Genomic DNA, 16,079 nt, shown 5'->3' with positions numbered 1-16,079 from the left:
TAATAATAGTGAAGGCGCCACCTACTGGCAAACCTACTGCCGCAGAGCGCAAAACGCATGCAACGTGGAGAAGTGCATGCTCGATCGATGATGTGCGCTTGGTCATCGATCGCTCTCTCCACCGACCGTAACAGGCTTCAACGTGCAGGTGCTCGGGCCCGCAAGTGCTACAACGTAGCCCTAGTTCTTATTATTAGGGCCCGAGCACCGAATGGTGAGAGGCCCTATTGAAATTGTAGGCATTATTCTTATTAGGGCCCGAGCACCGAATGGTGAGAGGCCCTATTGAATCTGTAAGGATTTTTATTATTATTATTATTATTATTATTATTATTATTATTATTAGGGCCCGAGCACCGAAAGGTGAGAGGCCCTATTGAAATTGTAAGGATTTTTATTATTATTATTATTTCCCTTCGGGGGGCTTTTTCAGGGTCTAGACATGCTCAAAAAGTTGTGAAACTTTGCAGGAAATTCAAGGTCTGCGGACAATTTAGTATTCTGGAGTAATTTGAATTGGGCGTGGCAAAATGGCTCAACAGCGCCCCCTGGAACCAGCCCCTAGGTTTCCACATAAGCGATTTTCCCCAAAATCTAGACACTGGTGTAACGTGACTAATCATAGAAAAAAGTCTATTGGAGCATTATGAAAAATGCAACAGGAAGCCCGCCATTTTGGATTTAGTGGCCATTTTGGCCAAATTCCACATTTTTACTTTAATGTACTTGTCGTAGAGCTTTCATCAGATCAACTTAAAAATTAGACGGGTGTCATCACAACAAGATTGAGAAAAAAATTGATCAACGGAATTTTTTTCCGTCACTTCGTGTGACCGTGGCGTGAAGTCAAAATTTGGTTCCACGCCATCAAAACACGTGCATCTGTATCTCGAACATACATGGTCCACTCAAGTCCAAACTAGACATGTAAGACAAGAGTCACGGCTTGATGACATCTACACAGAAATAATGACTTAAAATCACAGCGCCCCCTGGTGGCACCAGGAAATGTCTTGTTTTTTGCTTGTCTTACACTTGGATGTATTCCTCCTCATCCACTGACCTCAACCATGTCAAACTGTACCAAATGGGTCTCAAGACATTGATAATGAAGGCATAAGATAACTGTGACTTTTCGTCAAACGCCATATTAATAGCGTGGCATCAAAGTTCATCACCTCGCCGTGAAACACGAAATTGCTTTAACTTCAGTGTTCATGGTTCTATCTCACTCAAACTACATGTGTGCAACAACATCCCCCCCCTGAAGATTTTCATATGGTTTTAAGGAATGGGCGTGGCAAAATAACTGACTAGCGCCCCCTAACGGGCAGCCCGGCACTACGCTTGGCCGACATGTACAAAAATCGATTTGGGCATGTGTCTTTTCATAACAAACAAATAAGTCTCTTGGATAGATATGCTAGACTAAACAGGAAGCCCGCCATTTTGGATTTAGTGGCCATTTTGGCCCTATTCAACATTTTTACTTTGATTTACTTGTCGTAGAGCTTTCATCAGATCAACTTCAAATTCAGATGAGTGTCATCACAACAAGATTGAGATAAAAACTGATTAAGGGATTTTTTCCCCATCACACCGTGGGACCGTGGCGTGGCGTTAAAGTTTGGTTACACGCCATCAAAACACGAGCATCTGTATCTCGAACATACATGGTCCAATCAAGTCTAAAGTAGACATGCAAGACAAGACTTCCGGCTTGATGACATCTACACAGAAATTATGACTTGAAATCACAGCGCCCCCTGGTGGCAACATGAAGTGACATGTTTTATTCTTTGATGAACTGCTCCTGGCTGCTTTAAGATATACAGCTCAAATGAGCTCAGTCAAGTCATTGAATCAAGGTCAGAATTGTGACATTTCCTCAAACCATGTAAACATTGATGTTTGGCGAAGGATCATCCTTCACCAAAGGACACGATGTTTTCATAATTCCACTGTGCATTGTCCTATCACTACCAAACTTCTGTCACATGATAAGAGTACAAGCCTGAACAGCTCTATGTGTCAATATTTCCTCAGTGTCATAGCGCCACCTACTGATTCACCAGGAAACAGGAAGTACTTTGTTAATCCACTCTGCATTATCCAACCGGCTCCAAACTACTGACCTATGATCACAATACTGATCTGAACAGCTCCACATATAAATATTAGTTCACGGTCATAGCGCCACCTACTGATCAGTGTGAAAATTAAGTTGTGTTAACATTGTCCGATTGACACAAAATTGCTCACGCTACATCAGAGCGCCTACATGAACAGATATATATGTCTGTGCGTAATAATAGTGATGGCGCCACCTACTGGCAAACCTACTGCCGCAGAGCGCAAAACGCATGCAACGTGGAGAAGTGCATGCTCGATCGATGATGTGCGCTTGGTCATCGATCGCTCTCTCCACCGACCGCAACAGGCTTCAACGTGCGGGTGCTCGGGCCCGCAAGTGCTACAACGTAGCCCTAGTTAGGGCCCGAGCACCGAATGGTGAGAGGCCCTATTGAATCTGTAAGGATTTTTATTATTATTATTATTATTATTTCCCTTTGGGGGGCTTTTTCAGGGTCTAGACATGCTCAAAAAGTTATGAAACTTTGCAGGAAATTCAAGGTCTGCGGATATTTTAGTATTCTGGAGTAATTGGAATTGGGCGTGGCAAAATGGCTCTACAGCGCCCCCTGGAACCAGCCCCTAGGTTTCCACATAACGGATTTTCATCAAAATCTGGATATAGGTGTATCGTGACCAGTCATGAAAAAAAGTCTCATGGAGCATTATGAAAAACGCAACAGGAAGTCCGCCATTTTGCTTTTAGTGGCCATTTTGGCAATATCCCACATTTTTACTTTTACGTACTTGTCCCAGGGCTTTCATCAGATCAACTTCAAATTCAGATGAGTGTCATCACAACAAGATGGAGATAAAAAATGATTGAGGGATTTTTTTTTTATCACACCGTGTGACCGTGGCATGGCGTTAAAAATTGGTTACACGCCATCAAAACACGGGCATCTGTATCTCGGACATACATGTTCCAATCAAGTCCAAACTAGACATGTAAGACAATAGTCCCCGCCTGATGACATCTATGCATAAATGATGACTTAAAACCGCAGCGCCCCCTGGTGGCAACAGGAAATGTCTTGTTTTTTGCTTGTCTTACACTTGGATGAATTTCTCCTCATCCACTGACCTCAACCATGTCAAACTGTATCAAATGGGTCCCAAGACATTGACAATGAAGACATAAGATTACCGTGACTTTTCGTCAAACGCCATATGAATGGCGTGGCATTAAAGTTCATCAACTCGCCGTGAAACACGAAATTGCTGTAACTTCAGTGTTCATGATTCTATCTCTCTCAAACTACATGTGTGTAACAACAGCCCCCCCCTGAAGATATTCATATGGTTTTAAGAAATGGGCGTGGCAAAAAAACTGACCAGCGCCCCCTATAGGGCAACCCCGGCACTACGATGGCCGACATTTATACAAATCTATCGGGACATGTGTCGTTTCATAACAAACAAAAAAATATCTTGGATAGGTATGCTTGACCAAACAGGGAGGCCGCCATTTTGGATTAAGTGGCCATTTTTTTTCCATATTCCACATTTTTACTTGATGCACTTGTCCCAGGGCTTTCATCAGATTAACTTCAAATTAAGATCAGTGCCATCACAACAAGATGGAGATAAAAAGTGATTAAGAGATTGACCTTTCGTCACACCGTGTGACCGTGGCGTGGCGTCTTGAGTTTGATTAAACGCCATCAAAACACGAGGTTCTGTATCTCGGACATACATTGTCCAATCGAGTCCAAACTAGACATGTAAGACAAGGGTGCCATCCTGATGACATCTACACAGAAATTATGACTTGAAATTACAGCGCCCCCTGGTGGCTACAGGAAGTGACATGTTTTATACTTTGATGAACTGCTCCTGGCTGCTTTAAGATATACAGCTCAAATGAGCTCAGTCAAGTCATTGAATCAAGGTCAGAATTGTGACATTTCCTCAAACCATGTAAACATTGATGTTTGGAGAAGGATCATCCTTCGCCAAAGGACACGATGTTTTCATAAGTCCACTGTGCATTGTCCTATCACTACCAAACTTCTGTCACATGATAAGAGTACAAGCCTGAACAGCTCTATGTGTCAATATTTCCTCAGTGTCATAGCGCCACCTACTGATTCGCCAGGAAACAGGAAGTACTTTGTTAATCCACTCTGCATTATCCAACCGGCTCCAAACTACTGACCTATGATCACAATACTAATCTGAACAGCTCCACATATAAATATTAGTTCAGGGTCATAGCGCCACCTACTGATCAGTGTGAATATTAAGTTGTGTTAACATTGTCCGATTGACACAAAATTGCTCACGCTACATCAGAGCGCCTATATGAACAGATAAATAGATGTCTGTGCGTAATAATAGTGATGGCGCCACCTACTGGCAATCCTACTGCCGCAGAGCGCAAAACGCATTTATTGTGGAGAAGTGCATGCTCGATCGATGATGTGCGCTTGGTCATCGATCGCTCTCTCCACCGACCGCAACAGGCTTCAACGTGCGGGTGCTCGGGCCCGCAAGTGCTACAACGTAGCCCTAGTTATTCTTATTATTCTCCGAACAATGAATTGGCTTTTTGAGGGCTTCAACGTGCTCAAAAAGTTTTTAAACTTTCCAGTAAATTAGAGAGTGGTGAAAATTTACGTAATCTGGAGTATTTGGAAATGGGCGTGGCAAAACGGCTCAACAGCGCCCCCTGGAACCAGCCCTTAGGTTTCCACATAAGCGATTTTCACCAAAATCTAGACACTGGTGTATCGTGACCAGTCATGAAAAAAAGTCTCATGGAGCATTATGAAAAACGCAACAGGAAGTCCGCCATTTTGCTTTTAGTGGCCATTTTGGCAATATCCCACATTTTTACTTTTACGTACTTGTCCCAGGGCTTTCATCAGATCAACTTCAAATTCAGATGAGTGTCATCACAACAAGATGGAGATAAAAAATGATTGAGGGATTTTTTTTTTATCACACCGTGTGACCGTGGCATGGCGTTAAAAATTGGTTACACGCCATCAAAACACGGGCATCTGTATCTCGGACATACATGTTCCAATCAAGTCCAAACTAGACATGTAAGACAATAGTCCCCGCCTGATGACATCTATGCATAAATGATGACTTAAAACCGCAGCGCCCCCTGGTGGCAACAGGAAATGTCTTGTTTTTTGCTTGTCTTACACTTGGATGAATTTCTCCTCATCCACTGACCTCAACCATGTCAAACTGTATCAAATGGGTCCCAAGACATTGACAATGAAGACATAAGATTACCGTGACTTTTCGTCAAACGCCATATGAATGGCGTGGCATTAAAGTTCATCAACTCGCCGTGAAACACGAAATTGCTGTAACTTCAGTGTTCATGATTCTATCTCTCTCAAACTACATGTGTGTAACAACAGCCCCCCCCTGAAGATATTCATATGGTTTTAAGAAATGGGCGTGGCAAAAAAACTGACCAGCGCCCCCTATAGGGCAACCCCGGCACTACGATGGCCGACATTTATACAAATTTATCGGGACATGTGTCGTTTCATAACAAACAAAAAAATATCTTGGATAGGTATGCTTGACCAAACAGGGAGGCCGCCATTTTGGATTAAGTGGCCATTTTTTTTCCATATTCCACATTTTTACTTGATGCACTTGTCCCAGGGCTTTCATCAGATTAACTTCAAATTAAGATCAGTGCCATCACAACAAGATGGAGATAAAAAGTGATTAAGAGATTGACCTTTCGTCACACCGTGTGACCGTGGCGTGGCGTCTTGAGTTTGATTAAACGCCATCAAAACACGAGGTTCTGTATCTCGGACATACATTGTCCAATCGAGTCCAAACTAGACATGTAAGACAAGGGTGCCATCCTGATGACATCTACACAGAAATTATGACTTGAAATTACAGCGCCCCCTGGTGGCTACAGGAAGTGACATGTTTTATACTTTGATGAACTGCTCCTGGCTGCTTTAAGATATACAGCTCAAATGAGCTCAGTCAAGTCATTGAATCAAGGTCAGAATTGTGACATTTCCTCAAACCATGTAAACATTGATGTTTGGCGAAGGATCATCCTTCGCCAAAGGACACGATGTTTTCATAAGTCCACTGTGCATTGTCCTATCACTACCAAACTTCTGTCACATGATAAGAGTACAAGCCTGAACAGCTCTATGTGTCAATATTTCCTCAGTGTCATAGCGCCACCTACTGATTCGCCAGGAAACAGGAAGTACTTTGTTAATCCACTCTGCATTATCCAACCGGCTCCAAACTACTGACCTATGATCACAATACTAATCTGAACAGCTCCACATATAAATATTAGTTCAGGGTCATAGCGCCACCTACTGATCAGTGTGAATATTAAGTTGTGTTAACATTGTCCGATTGACACAAAATTGCTCACGCTACATCAGAGCGCCTACATGAACAGATAAATAGATGTCTGTGCGTAATAATAGTGATGGCGCCACCTACTGGCAATCCTACTGCCGCAGAGCGCAAAACGCATTTATTGTGGAGAAGTGCATGCTCGATCGATGATGTGCGCTTGGTCATCGATCGCTCTCTCCACCGACCGCAACAGGCTTCAACGTGCGGGTGCTCGGGCCCGCAAGTGCTACAACGTAGCCCTAGTTATTATTATTTCCCTTTGGGGGGCTTTTTCAGGGTCTAGACATGCTCAAAAAGTTATGAAACTTTGCAGGAAATTCAAGGTCTGCGGATATTTTAGTATTCTGGAGTAATTGGAATTGGGCGTGGCAAAATGGCTCTACAGCGCCCCCTGGAACCAGCCCCTAGGTTTCCACATAACGGATTTTCATCAAAATCTGGATATAGGTGTATCGTGACCAGTCATGAAAAAAAGTCTCATGGAGCATTATGAAAAACGCAACAGGAAGTCCGCCATTTTGCTTTTAGTGGCCATTTTGGCAATATCCCACATTTTTACTTTTACGTACTTGTCCCAGGGCTTTCATCAGATCAACTTCAAATTCAGATGAGTGTCATCACAACAAGATGGAGATAAAAAATGATTGAGGGATTTTTTTTTTATCACACCGTGTGACCGTGGCATGGCGTTAAAAATTGGTTACACGCCATCAAAACACGGGCATCTGTATCTCGGACATACATGTTCCAATCAAGTCCAAACTAGACATGTAAGACAATAGTCCCCGCCTGATGACATCTATGCATAAATGATGACTTAAAACCGCAGCGCCCCCTGGTGGCAACAGGAAATGTCTTGTTTTTTGCTTGTCTTACACTTGGATGAATTTCTCCTCATCCACTGACCTCAACCATGTCAAACTGTATCAAATGGGTCTCAAGACATTGACAATGAAGACATAAGATTACCGTGACTTTTCGTCAAACGCCATATGAATGGCGTGGCATTAAAGTTCATCAACTCGCCGTGAAACACGAAATTGCTGTAACTTCAGTGTTCATGATTCTATCTCTCTCAAACTACATGTGTGTAACAACAGCCCCCCCCTGAAGATATTCATATGGTTTTAAGAAATGGGCGTGGCAAAAAAACTGACCAGCGCCCCCTATAGGGCAACCCCGGCACTACGATGGCCGACATTTATACAAATCTATCGGGACATGTGTCGTTTCATAACAAACAAAAAAATATCTTGGATAGGTATGCTTGACCAAACAGGGAGGCCGCCATTTTGGATTAAGTGGCCATTTTTTTTCCATATTCCACATTTTTACTTGATGCACTTGTCCCAGGGCTTTCATCAGATTAACTTCAAATTAAGATCAGTGCCATCACAACAAGATGGAGATAAAAAGTGATTAAGAGATTGACCTTTCGTCACACCGTGTGACCGTGGCGTGGCGTCTTGAGTTTGATTAAACGCCATCAAAACACGAGGTTCTGTATCTCGGACATACATTGTCCAATCGAGTCCAAACTAGACATGTAAGACAAGGGTGCCATCCTGATGACATCTACACAGAAATTATGACTTGAAATTACAGCGCCCCCTGGTGGCTACAGGAAGTGACATGTTTTATACTTTGATGAACTGCTCCTGGCTGATTTACAATATACAGCTCAAATCAGATCAGTCAAGTCATTAGATCATGGTCAGAATTGTGACGTTTCCTCAAACCATGTAAACATTGATGTGCGGCGAAGGATTTTCCTTCGCCAAAGGACACGATGTTATCATAAGTCCACTGTGCATTGTCCTATCACTACCAAACTTCTGTCACATGATAAGAGTACAAGCCTGAACAGCTCTATGTCTCAATATTTCCTCAGTGTCATAGCGCCACCTACTGATTCGCCAGGAAACAGGAAGTACTTTGTTAATCCACTCTGCATTATCCAACCGGCTCCAAACTACTGACCTATGATCACAATACTGATCTGAACAGCTCCACATATAAATATTAGTTCAGGGTCAGAGCGCCACCTACTGATCAGTGTGAAAATTAAGTTGTGTTAACATTGTCCGATTGACACAAAATTGCTCACGCTACATCAGAGCGCCTACATGAACAGATATATATGTCTGTGCGTAATAATAGTGATGGCGCCACCTACTGGCAAACCTACTGCCGCAGAGCGCAAAACGCATGCAACGTGGAGAAGTGCATGCTCGATCGATGATGTGCGCTTGGTCATCGATCGCTCTCTCCACCGACCGCAACAGGCTTCAACGTGCGGGTGCTCGGGCCCGCAAGTGCTACAACGTAGCCCTAGTTTAGCTTACATTCACACTTGGTGATGATCAACCGGTTCTGCAGCTAAGCTGTGTTTATACCAGAGGTTTATAGAGAGGGTTTCTTTGAAAGTCGGTGTGCGAGTGTGTTATTTTGTGTACACACACACACACACACACACACACACACACACACACACACAGTATTCTAAAAAAATAATCTTTCTTTACGTCAAAATTTCCAGATCCTAAATTCTTCTCGTTTCAAAGAATGTTCAGATTTTGATGAATCTCAAAGTCAATTTTCTAAATGAACATTTCTGTGATCAACACAGAACTTTTCCAACTTGGTGTGAATCTGAGCCTCTTTTAGTTCATATCTTTGGTTTGACAGTAAATGTACGTTACACATTTGAATGCCTCGTGTGGCAGGAGGTTGTTTTTGTGAAAGTAGCTCAGATAAAACTACTGTATGTTAACTGTCAACAGCAAAACAGACAGACAGTTCCATCAGGATATTTACATTCACAATCCGTCTATGAGCAAATGCTCTAACTGCACTTTGAAAAAAGCTTCTATTCACCACAGTTTATCCTGAACTGGTTGTTTTTTTTACCCGGTGTCTCACAGATGATGAGGTCTCCTGTGTTTTAGAGGAGAGCTGCATCTTACCCTGCAGTTTTCAACCTGGTCCAGACCCAGTCATTTACTGGATGCAGGTGAAACCAGGAAACACTCGTGTCCACTCCTACTACAGTGACAGAGACCAGTTTGATCTCCAGAGTGAGCGCTTCAGAGGCCGGACATCGCTGTTCACAGATCAGATCTCCAGAGGAAATGCCTCGATCAGGCTGACGGGGCTGCAGCTTCAGGACCTGGGCAGATACGAGTGCTACACCAACACCATCACTGGAGCCGGCAAGTCGTCATTTATCAACCTGAGAGCAGATGGTAAAGAAACTCACAGTGAAAACAGAACACAAATACTAGAAATGGTATTTGTCTCTTATTGCTGTTACCTTGTTTAACATGTGTACTGTTGGGTTGAGTTGAAGCTGATACTTAAGCATTGGACGTCTCGTTGCTTGCCGGCACTATTACCTCTTTGAAAAATGGTTAGTCACTAAAGTGCAATGAATCCTGGGACAGGTTGGACGGGGACGGATCCACTCGTTGGAGCTCGGTCTTCAACTGCAGCCCCTGAGTTGAGACACAGCTAATGTCAGCAGCACCACATAATGGCTCATATGTGACGTGTTAAATAATAAGCAAAATATGTCAAATTAATGAAGAGCTCCACAGTGAATGAGGCAAAGATGATCAATGTGTTATAAAAGAGAAATGTTGTTTTGCAGCTCCGGTGCGTCACGTGGACATTGAGCAGGTGGAGGACAGCTTCACCTGCCGCTCAGAGGGGATCTACCCCGAGCCACAGCTCACCTGGTCCACCAGGCCTCCGTCCAACTTGACCCTTCAGAACCAAACCACAGTGAAGGAGACGGAGCAGCAGCTCTATGAGATCAGCAGCACACTGACACTGTCAGACAGAGACACTGTTCTGATCTGCAGCATCAGCACTCGCCATGGCAGGAGGAGCGCGGTGTGGTATCAACCCAGTACGTTGAATCTGCTCTATGGAACTGAACCTTTGCTTGTTTCACCTACTGCTGCACATTTATATCTGCTCCTATATTAACATAACAGAACTTACATTTTATATCAATGCTGATTCTCAATCTTTACTTTGTTTGTTTCTTTGTCTGCTGAACAGATTTCCACTAAACTAGTTGTGAGGATGGAACGTGGGCCACAGGTCACTCAGTAGAGCTCAGACCTCCACAAGGCCCAACAGTCTCCTTATGAAACCACATTGAAATTCACCAGGTCCAAGATCTGCACCAAATTTCACACACTCATAAATATCAGTCCTCTAAATTTGTCAGATTGTTTTTTCACCTTCATCAGTTATTCGCAGGGAAATCAATGAAAATGTTGAAAAACTACCTCTCTCACAATGTTAATGGTAAAAAACAACAAATCCTGGATCCACACAAACATGTGATGAGTTCTTCTCTGAGCCTGACCCATAACACACCTTCCTGCCAAGTTTCATGGAAATCTTTCCAGTAGTTGTTGTGTTATGTTGCTTAAAGCCCAACAAACAAATGGAGCATTGAACAGATCCATTAGTTTTCTTTCTTTAACATTGGACCTTTCTGGACATTTTCCCTGAGAGGACTGATGTGTGTGAGATGTGGTGCAGCTTGAATTGACTGTTGAGCCTTGGAGGAGAACTCAGCTCCACTGAGTGACCTTCTAGTTCAGTTCATCATTCCAAGGCCACACCCTCCTCCACATGAATCATTCTGATGATAGAAAATGTTCAGAAAGTCTCATCAGAGCCTGAAACCACATTCTGACAACGATGATATTATTTGATCCCTTTTCTTTTCAGCTCCCGTCCGTGTGTCATCGTTAATAACAACAACAACAATCCACTGCACTGCTCCAAACACCAAACCCCCGACACACTGGGTGTGGAAATTCAACCACAGGCAGATCATTGTGAACCAGACCGGGGTCGATGGCCTCCACAGCGTCTCAGAGCAGTGGAGGCAGCAGGTGGAGGATGTGTCAGCGTCAGGCAGCCTCACGCTGCACCACTTATCTTCAGATCACCAGGGAACGTTCACCTGTGAACTCAGTAGTGAAGAGGAGACGCACTTCATCAACAGCTATGTGACGATAGAGAAAGGTAAGATCCCATGAGACGAGAACTGATTGATGAAATCCTCAGAGCGACTGTCAGACCTGAGGCTCGTGCAGTGAGTCCTGGTTCCTCCTGGTGGAGCAGATCCCCCAGAGCTCCGTCCTCCAGCTCCTCAGGAGCATCATGTCCACATGTTGTCAGGAGAACATACAGGAACCAGGAGGCCACACACACACACACACACACACACACACACACACACACACACACACACACACACACACACACACACACACACATACACGCACACACGCACACACACACACTACACTTTACACTGAAGACACATCACTGCACTTTGTTGATGCTACAGTTCACTCTCTGAATTACATGTTTTTCAGGTTCAGTTGTGGTCGGAGTCCTCGTTGTGTTTGTAGCATTAGGAGCTGGAGCAGGATTCTACTACTTTATAAGACTGAAGGTAAATATTAATACTTACAATAATCCTGCTGTTCATTTATTATGTGCTGTTTCTTCTAATGATTATTTCTTTTGAACAAACCCAAAACGGATCATCCACCATCAGATGCTTCAGACGACACATTTAAAGTAAGTTTACTGTTTATTCTGAACTGAGAATTACAATATTCTGCTCTAAAGAATAACCCTGTTGTCATGGAGATATAGTTAAGTACTTTATTGTTGTCACGTTGGTCTAACAGCTTCATCTCAGCTGCATCAGCAGACACATCCTAAAGCTTCAGTTTCTGAGAGTTCGTTAAAAAACCATATCGATATTAGACTGAAAGAAAATCTGATACCGATATAACGGCCAATAAATCTATGAAAAAGATTTTACAATGATTCTTAAGATGTCGTTATCAAACCTTTACGGCAAAGAAATGTAGCTGAGACTTGATATTTTACAGTTTAACCATGAACTGTATTATTAATAACACAAATACAAATTAAAAACTAAATTAAGAAATTAAAATGGCTGCAACTGGCTGATTAATCGAGTGGTGACTGAAATTTGCATCCAAACTACTTGAGGCCTCCTGAGGTCACCTGTCTCACTCCTACAGACAAAGAGTTCAGTCCTTATCACACACAATGGAAGTGAGTGACTGACAGCTGGAGAACTAATGTTCAATATGTACTTATATAAAAGGTAATATTCATATTTATGACCATATTCAAGTCAAAGCCTTTGTCAAAAACATTGTGCTGCAGTAGCAGAACTCTGCAGAACATTGTTGAACGGAAAAGATAAAGATTGAACAGATGCTATAAATATGAATTCATATTAATGTGTATATTGTGCATTGAACAGATAAAGTTGCACAACTTCATTTGCATATATTTAGGCTCGTGCATTCAGCCTTTAATAGAAATGATAAAATTAATAAATATGAGTGTGACCCTCCTAAGTGGGTTTTTGGAAGGTGTGTGTGTGTGTGTGTGTGTGTGTGTGTGTGTGTGTGTGTGTGTGTGTGTGTAGGATATGAGGATGATGGTTCCTGTCATGTTGCATTCACAATAATATGAGGTCACTGTGACCTTTGACCTTTGCCCACTTAAATCTAATCAGTTTCTTTGAGTCCAACTGGTCAAAATGTGAAGAAATCCCCTAAAGACAGACTTGAGACTTCAACAGGCCATGAACATGCTGTGTGACCTTGACCTTTGCCCTTTGACCACCTGATCTTATGAGTTCCTCTGTTAGTCTGAATGAACTTTTGAATCAAATCTGAAGGATTCTCTTGAGGAGTTTTTAACATGTTCATGAGGCAAAGAGGGGATTTACCAGGGTGAGGGTCACATGATCACGTTTTGTATGAATGTTGTGTTTTCTGATTTTATTCTAACAGATATTTTCTTTTATTACAGATACGGTGAAGGTGAACTCTCAAAGACTCAGTGTAAAGTTGTGGCCTCAGCTCTGAAGTCAGACCCCTCACTTCTGACCGAACTGGATCTGAGGGTCAACGAGCTGCAGGAATCAAGAGTGAAGGAGCTGTGTTCTGGACTGGAGAATCCAAACTGTCGACTGGAGACTCTGAGGTCCTTAAATCCTTCTTCACTTTTCAGACTTTCTTTCTCATTGGGTCATTATTTATTTAAAATGTCTCAGTTCTGCTCTGCTCACTGTCCCTCAGTCATCTGTCACTCACCCAGCCTGTCAGTCACGTCCACCTCATCAACTCCATTCACCTGCACTCACCTGCTCCTGATCACTAAGAAAGTGTCAGTAAATAACATGTGGACTGAGGCCGAGAACTCTATAGAAATAAACAGGAAGTGACTGTCAGGAGCCATCCCTACTTTAAACAGTGTTTAATTACACAAACCTGCTCAGTGAACAACACACAGAGAAGAAGGAGATAAATGAAACAATGGTCCAACATGTCTGATCTGATATTTACCTTCATGTCCCAAACTGGACTGAGACACTTTGTTCTCTCACTTCATCAGTGAAGAACTGATCAGGTGGATCTTTGTCACAGCTCTGAGATCAGTGGGACTGAAGCCTCTCCTCATCAGCATGGTAACCAGGAGCTCTTTATACAGAGCAGAACCTCTGCTGAGGTCCATCTGTCTCATCTGGTCCCAGTTTGTCAGAAGCAGATGTTCATCAACACACAGTGAAACATGGCTTCACCTGTAACAGCAGTAAATCCACCTCTCAGGTGTCTACTCTGCACTTTGACATGCAGAGGACACACACTGAGCTCTTAGCGTGTTCATTCCAACACGTGAACATGAAGCAGAGAGGAAGCTGCTCCACCTCTGAACAGGACTGAAGTCCCTGCTGCTCTTTCTACTGGATGTGCTGCATCACTGACTCACAGCTGATGAAGTGAGTCTCTGTAACACTGATGTCTTCTTCTCTCAACAGGTGGGAGAACTGAGTGGATCTGAGTGTGAAGAGGACAGTGTGTGTGGACGGAGGCTGAGCTGTGTCCTGAGGATCCAGAGGCTGAAGCAGCAGCAGCTTGTGTGTAGAGCGGCTCTGACTGGGCCTTGTTGCTGGGAGGCAGAGTGGAGACAGAGCTCCAGAGGAATCAGGAGGTTGTTGTAATATGTAACTTCACCACTAGATGGCCCTCGCTACCCATTGTGTTTATTTACGTGAAGAATGTGTCTGAGAGATGATGTCCTGAAGACAGTGGACATGTTGGGCCTGTTGTGTTGAACAGTTTGTGTTATTTTATGGAGACACTTTTCTCAACTTATATTCTTATATTTATAGTTTATAGTATGTCCACTTTGGACAATTCCAATGCACTACTTGCTAATGACTTACTGAAAGCAGTGTTTTGAAATGGTGTCAGTGCAATCTGTCTTAATATAAGTCTGGTTGGTGGGGTTAGTAGGTCAAACCTATTGTCATAATGACAATAAGATTATTGTGTGGAGAGGTCATCATGTTATGGCACATTTAATGTTTTATTCAAATGTATTTTTATAAACAACACGTCGTCCAAAGGATCCGAATTATGGGATATACTTTGTACTTATGGAGAAACGATTTTGCTGATCTAATCTGCCGCTCTTTTACAAGACCCGAGCAGAGTGACACATCTGTCTAACTTACGAATATTTCTTAAATGAGAATATTTATTTGTGTTACTTGTTCTTAAAGAGTTTCGAGGCTTCAGCAGCAGAGGAGTGAGAAGAGAAAAGAGTTTTTATGATGGACAAAGAGAAAACTACTGTTTTATTAAAATGTTTTTTTCATAAATCTGTTTGTTATCTTTCTGTAGGGGAGAGCGGGTGATGTGAAACACCCCTGTATGTAGGCAACAGAACACATTTGTGGTCATTTGACCAATATGTTTTCAAGCCCCTCCCATTCCCCCCTTGCCATGAAGGAGAAGTTGGTGCTGGTGCTGTGCAAAGTATGTTTTTTCACAAAAATTTGTTTTTTGCATGTAAAAGTAAATTTTCTTGCTTTGAACTTATTCAACTGTTGTGTCAAAACAAATTGAATCAGGTAGAAAAACTTATATCATACATGTTCGTGAACTTCCAACATATAAGACCATGTGGTTGATGCTAGCTGAAGATTAGCCTGAATTGCTAAGAGATGTTGTTTTTCTAAAATTGTGGCTTCGGGGTAAAGTGAGACAAATGCTGTGGGGTAAAGAGGGACAGTGTCTCACTTTACCCCACCATGAAGCACAAGTTAAGTTTAGTCTTAAACATATTTTAGTGCAATATTACATTACATATGTTTTATTTTTAATGTCATAAAATTGTAGAAAAGCCATCATGCCAAGAAACTACACCAGGAAGACAACCTGGGGCCAAACACCCCTCGCAGAGATGGAGAGTGCAGCCGCTGAGGTCATGCAAGGAAAGAAGTCCTTAAGAAAAGCTGGAGGGGATAGAAATATTGACAAGACAACCCTCAAAAGATTCATAAAGAAAAAAGAGAAAGGAAAGTAAAATCAGTAGCCTGGGGTGCAGTAGCTGAGGCAAAGAGAATATTCACAGATGAGATGGAGGAGGAGCCCAACACTTGAAACAACTAGCTGACCAGTTCCATGGCCTTGCTCCAGTTA

At 42.7% G+C, this 16,079-nt stretch overlaps 1 protein-coding gene across 3 annotated transcripts in view; it reads left to right on the top strand.

Annotated features, from left to right (window-relative positions):
* Window positions 1-15,256, top strand: part of LOC128453501 (uncharacterized) — a 36,939-nt gene extending 21,683 nt beyond the window's left edge. For all 3 annotated transcript variants that reach the window (XM_053436432.1, XM_053436431.1, XM_053436430.1), the window contains 7 exons: window positions 9,432-9,752; window positions 10,157-10,417; window positions 11,257-11,556; window positions 11,913-11,992; window positions 12,098-12,120; window positions 13,402-13,575; window positions 14,411-15,256. In XM_053436432.1, the coding sequence (XP_053292407.1) occupies window positions 9,432-9,752; window positions 10,157-10,417; window positions 11,257-11,556; window positions 11,913-11,992; window positions 12,098-12,120; window positions 13,402-13,575; window positions 14,411-14,423 (1,172 nt within the window). In that variant the 3' untranslated portion in view covers window positions 14,424-15,256. The remainder of the gene's footprint in view (window positions 1-9,431; window positions 9,753-10,156; window positions 10,418-11,256; window positions 11,557-11,912; window positions 11,993-12,097; window positions 12,121-13,401; window positions 13,576-14,410) is intronic.
* The last annotated feature ends 823 nt before the right edge of the window (window positions 15,257-16,079 follow it).

Source organism: Pleuronectes platessa, chromosome 12, assembly GCF_947347685.1.
Source record: "Pleuronectes platessa chromosome 12, fPlePla1.1, whole genome shotgun sequence".
NCBI lineage: Eukaryota > Metazoa > Chordata > Actinopteri > Pleuronectiformes > Pleuronectidae > Pleuronectes > Pleuronectes platessa.
Note: the sequence above shows the minus strand (reverse complement) of the source record. Positions and strands in the feature narration are given on the sequence as shown.